The 6,000-nt window shown below is 38.3% G+C and overlaps 1 protein-coding gene across 1 annotated transcript; it reads left to right on the top strand.

Annotated features, from left to right (window-relative positions):
- Window positions 1–1,039: 1,039 nt before the first annotated feature.
- Window positions 1,040–4,530, top strand: LOC135473606 (matrilin-3-like). The gene is made up of 5 exons (XM_064753466.1): window positions 1,040–1,100; window positions 2,028–2,129; window positions 2,998–3,120; window positions 3,424–3,537; window positions 4,262–4,530. The coding sequence occupies exons 1-5, from the start codon at window positions 1,040–1,042 to the stop codon at window positions 4,528–4,530; spliced, it is 669 nt and encodes a 222-aa protein (XP_064609536.1).
- Window positions 4,531–6,000: the final 1,470 nt, after the last annotated feature.

The following is a 6,000-nucleotide window of genomic DNA, read 5'->3' on the forward strand; positions in this document are numbered from 1 at the left end:
GCTCTTGGTGAAACAACACAATAGCGTTTAGTAAATAAGATGTGTATTGTTTCAAAGACGAAAATCACGTTATGCTAGGAATACATATCCCTGGTCCCTGGTTAGCATATATATATATATATATATATATATATATATATATATATATATATATATATATATATATATATATATATATATATATATATATATATATATATATATACCAGGTAACGTGCGGAAGACATGTCTGTCTTCTTTCCTTGTTTATGATTTAACAGTACAACGCCTTTTGGAGCAGATAGCAGACTTGCAGTTAACCCATATATAGTGCCAAGAAACTTTTTCACAACATTAACACAACACTGTTTGGTTTGGGCAAGTTATATAGAAAGACAGTGGTGGAAACCTGGCGATTCTCGCTAATTTTGTTCCAGTGGTTGCGTCCAAAAAAAGTTTAGGGCTCATAGAAAGATATGCATATATGTGTTTAACAAGTAATTTCAACAGCTTTTTGATGGCAGACTGGATCGATAACCTTGCAGTTATTATAAGGATTTATCAAATAGTACGGTAGCCAAATCCCGCATGATATAATCCTCTTACAATTCCAAGAGAGAGGACAAAAGCCTCATGCAGTGTCCCAATGCCAATGACCCCAGGGTTTACAGTGGGTGGGGCACGGGGCATAGAGGGGGTGGGGTACTAAGACCGCTGGCTGACAGGTTTCTCACGGAGTTATAAGAGCACCTGTTTGACCAGTCTCACTGACCGTCGAGAGAAGCAGCACAGTGAATATAACATACAGCAAAAGTGTTATAGTGTACGTAGAAACTTTACACTAGTGAGGTTTACAAAGCATACCAGCTTTACAGACTACAGAAGGGGTGCGTGAATCGGCCAAACTGAGTGCCAGACAGCGTGTGCTGTCAACCAAAACTTGCCCATTTGGAAAAGCCTGAGGCCTTAGCTATCAGTATTAGGAAAACCACACGAGCTGACGACTGTTGTGCGGAGTTGTGCGAACAGCCTGAGAATTCAAAAGTGTTTTGCATAGCCCATGGCTTCGCAGTTCCGGGAAATGTCTACTAAAGGCCTCTGTTCGTGTTTCTGTTTGTTAGGTAAGTTTTTAAGGTACATACTAGTGTCAGCGAAATTGTCTTTCTATTGTACTATTACGATCTGCATACTGAAATGGATATCCTCTGCATACTAATACTGGAGTTTGCTGATTATACATGTATATTGTACTTGCGTGTGATGCTTTTACAATACATCGTTATAAATATGTAAGCCTTTTACCTAAAACTGACAATCTACAACTGTTTATTAAAGGTACCTTAATGTGCCGACCATTTGTGACATTTCGGCAATCGTTGGGCATTTTTTTTAATTGCTTAGGTTTAAATATGAGCACGCTCCTTCGCAGTATGAACTCGGTTCAGTGTGAAGTAAAACCAGTCCGCACTCTTGAGTTCAATTTGTATGGAGTAACAGCGCGTGATATTATAATGTATATTTATATGCCTACATACGGGAATCTCAATAATAATATAGGATCTATGTCAACCATACCATGAAGCCCAGGATTTTCTGTTGTAACTGCGACATAATTTTGTCACTGTTATTTATATTTCCTAAGTAAATCTTTTCACCTTGATCAATAAGGTTCATTTTCGATCCACATAAAGAAGCTTACAATTTAATTATACTTACTGCGGCTCTATTTAGGCCTACATGTACGTATATCGACTTTACAAGCGGAATTATTCATGTATAGTCTCTTTGGACGATTTTAATTTGGTACATATTAACTAGTCAGAATATACTAGGTTATAAACTAAAATGAACAAAATCGCAGCAAATGCATTTTCAAAATGTTTCGTTTTTTTTATTTTTTTGTAGAACAAATCATGTTTTGTACTTTTGCCATGTACAGTTTAAATGAAAGAAAACAAAGCAAAGAGACTCAAAATGCCTGTGTGCAAAATACAGTTTTGCATAACACCCATAACATGCAGATTATTTCGTGTTTTCTTTTCCACTAGTGATTGCACACCTTGTCACCTGTTCTGTATCCCCTATTTGCGAGAATGGATACGACTGCACATGTCCAAGAGGTTACACCTTTTTGGCCAATCGTTGTGAAGGTGAGCTAAGTGTCTGTCTTTTATATATAATAGTACAAAGTCAGAATAACGAATTTTCGTCTATATGAATGAAGCGTCCGCTTCGGGAGGCGGTAGATTCAGGGTCAATCCTGGGTCAAGTCACGCCTAAGACCTTAAAAGAGGAAGTTGTAACTTCCTCGCTTGGCGTTCAGCATGAAGGGAATAGTTTAACGACATTTATCAGTATAATAGCTCGGGCGGGGCGCCTTGCTTGTCTTCGTTAAGTCGTCCCAGTGAACTGACTGTTAGTGAAAAACTGTTAAGTACGACCTTAAACCCCAAGCACTCACTCACAGACTCTATATGAACTTCCGGACAATGCATTACTGGGTTTCATTTCCTGTGTAAAACATACGAAGAAAGCCGTGAAGTAAAACTGAATGTTAACAAATGGGTGATTGCCCGGTGGGAGCTTATTACCTGTGTACGCTGAATGAAACGGGGTTGTCGGCACTTGCAAAGGATTGGGTGCTTCCCGCATGCGTTTGTCGTCGACCCCCCTCTGAGATGTTTATTGTTAAAAGCAGATTCTTCATTGTATTGACGTCTCTCTACCACGTGACAGCACCTGTTTCTTTATAACTCCCTTGCGATTACTGCATATGCCTTTAACCAGCGCGTAACAACCGATTTATGTACTGACAAGCAAGACTTTTAAGCTTCCTCTCCCATAAGACTAGTCTTTATATTCGGATTGTCTTTCACTTTGGCAATAGCTATGTAACAGCTTTGAAATGTAAATATATCTCATATTGAATCTCCAAACGCACGAGTCAAAATACCTGTTTCATTCTTTAGCGAAAATGTTATTAGTCACTGATGTTAGTCACTATGTTTTTGCTCACAGATGTGGACGAATGCAGTTTTCAAAATGGCCGTTGTCAGCAGTCTTGTGTGAACTCGGTCGGGAGTTACAGATGCGAGTGTCAGATTGGATACAGACTGTCCAGTGATAATCACCGATGTGATGGTAAATCATTTTAATATAATAGATACATGCACATAGATTGTAGCGTAGTGACATTAAATCCCTCCTCAGTTATTACTATCTTTCCTGATTATACTCATATCCACTCCATCAGTGAGTTACTTGACATCCCCTAGCGTGTAGTTGAAATCGAATATTCAGCCAAGGGCTTCATGAAAAAGAACTAACTATCTTTGTACAGTGGCCTATTCACTCTGAAAGCTCAAAGTAATGATATTTAGTTTTATGAATCGTGAGTCTTGCCTCTGACATCGTCCATACAAAGATCTTCCTGTGAATTTGCAGATTTTGACGAATGTTCTGTAAACAATGGCGACTGTGACAGGACGCAGATCTGCGTGAACACATGGGGCGGGAGTTACTGCGCAGGACCTTACCTAGACAAGGCCAGCAACCCAGGTGAGCTTCTCATTCCAACTTGTAACTATCCAAGTGTAGCATTAATCTGAATGTGTATTACAAAACACGGGAAGGTCTGTCAGCAGCCTGCGGATGGTCGTGGGTTTCGATCGCCCGGGCTCTGCCAGGTTTCATCCTGACATAATGCTGGCAGCCGTGGTACAGGCCTAAGTGAAATATTCTTGAGTATGGCGCAAAACACCTTTTATGTAAATATATGAATAATGCCAATAAAAGACGATTTGAGACGGAAGCGTTCCAACTTTACACTCCGGGCAGCCTCACCGCATTACATATTCGTAAATGTTAACAGCCGTGTACACATTCTTCAATTGCCTACATGTATGTATTCATGTATTTTCAACAGCGTAAAATGAATCATAGTATAGCCTTGACTGTAGCTACTGTGATTCTAACATTCTCATTATGGTGTGTAAACTCACTGAACTTATTGATGCTTAGCTGACACAAAAAGACGAATTCGGTTGATCAAGTCGTTCTCAACGATGGTGCCTGAAGCAAACATACACCCGAGTAGGGCTAAACACGTATGCATCACGCCTTGGCTTTCACATGAATAGGTTTATGCTTCACGCTAGTAAGTAAATAATAAGGGATTAATTAAAACCTGAACGAACAACAAATTTTCTCGTATCTCATTAACAATGTTTTATCCACAACTCACAGCCATCATAAACTTTTCCAATTAAAATTCTTCTTACAGATGCTCAGCGGGCCTCCTATCTTCTCAATACGGACGTTATGATTGGTCTGACGATATGGCTCGTACTCTTGACAGTCTTGTGTATTGCCACCATTTCCGTAATCGTCACCCGATCCTCCAACAGTGATCAGCTATCTGTTACTTCCAAAGACAAAAACGCTCCCAAAAATCCAGAATATTTCTTCCCGGACTTTTGGCCCAAAGTTAGCGTGACGGACAGCATCAGCAAGAGAAGTGAAATGGGAGAGTTGCATGACGTCCATTATTAGCATTAGAACTTACCTCACATAATCATCATATTCATGAGTGTTTAGTTGCATATTTTGTAAATGTTATTATTTTTCAACACAAACAGAAATTATGTATCATATTATTGTAAATGAAATAATTTCCCGAAGGATTTGTATTATTCATCTTGTTTGTCTTAAATATCATTGAAAAGACATTTGTTATTATTATGTTTATTGTATTATATGCGTCATTGATATAAAATATATATATATATATATATATATATATATATATATATATATATATATATATATATATATATATATATATATATATATATATATATATATATTTATTTATTTATTTATTTACGCACCTCTTATTGGGCATTTGCTCTTGATCATTGTTGTCTTCAATTTCGTTGAGTTTAATTGTGGAGTGTATGGTAGATTTTAGCCTCCCAGTTTTAACAATGTTTTCCTCGAAGTGCAATGCTACCAGATATACTGCTCAGTTACCCTATCAGAGTAAACCAAAATGTTATAGCAAAATGATGTGCCGCATATCACGTAATATTATACCAGTGTTTTAAACTGCATTTTTAATTTGGAACACTAACGTCATGGTGCGTCCAAGATGCTGGTACAACGAAGTCGGGAGACTCGGCATCAAACCTTGGCCGGGTCGAACCAAATACTTTAAAAATTGTACTTGTTGCTGCCTCACTTGGCGCTCAGCTCTGGGAGGTTAGAGTAAGGAACCATGAATGGCTGGCCCAGTGTCAGAGTAATATGATTCGGTGTAGTGTCATTGTCTGGTGTCTGGTGTCTGATGTCTTCGCTCCGCCTCCAGAAGACGCAGTCTATGTACACATCTCGCGCTCTTATGACTGAACAATTGCTATGTTCGACGTAAAACCTCAAGCATCCGTAAATCGCTGTAACCGAGCCAGGGGTTAAAATCTAAAATGTAATCAACCTGGTCCATCAGCTGTATTTTTAACAGTTGAACGCCCATCCAATGGTGAAAGCTTACATTTGGTATACTTAATCAGCCTAGTACATCTGCTGTATTTCTAGAAAACAAAGTAATGAAGGACCGGAATAAAAACGTAACATACACGTGCTAACCAGCATCCAATGGTGAAAGCTTACATTTGGTATATTTAATCAGCCTAGTACATCTGCTGTATTTCTAGAAAACAAAGTAATGAAGGACCGGAATAAAAACGTAACATACACGTGCTAACCAGGCTCTTGTGATTGAGTCGAAAAAATATCGCATCCAGTAGATCACATTTGGTAAAACTATGTCTGAAATGTATGAACTGTGACTAAAGACTTTTTTAGACGTTTAAAACTCTGTACTAGATAAAAGTAATGTAACCTCATGTTCCAGCAAGATTTGTTTTTACAAGATCTCGCCATATTGAAAGATTGCCCAGTCAGTAGCCAGAAATTCTGGTTTTCATACTTGGACTTTTGTTATTATCGACAGCTTACAAACTA

This window comes from Liolophura sinensis, chromosome 8 (genome assembly GCF_032854445.1).
Source record: "Liolophura sinensis isolate JHLJ2023 chromosome 8, CUHK_Ljap_v2, whole genome shotgun sequence".
NCBI classification, from domain to species: Eukaryota; Metazoa; Mollusca; class Polyplacophora; order Chitonida; family Chitonidae; genus Liolophura; species Liolophura sinensis.

Bases quoted from the DNA above. Each gene is read 5' to 3' on its own strand.
- LOC135473606 (XM_064753466.1), top strand. From the start codon at position 1,040: ATGGCTTCGCAGTTCCGGGAAATGTCTACTAAAGGCCTCTGTTCGTGT. The intron at 1,101-2,027 runs GTAAGTTTTTAA...CTTTTCCACTAG, and splicing joins TTCGTGTTTCTGTTTGTTAG to TGATTGCACACCTTGTCACC. The intron at 2,130-2,997 runs GTGAGCTAAGTG...TTTTGCTCACAG, and splicing joins TTTGGCCAATCGTTGTGAAG to ATGTGGACGAATGCAGTTTT.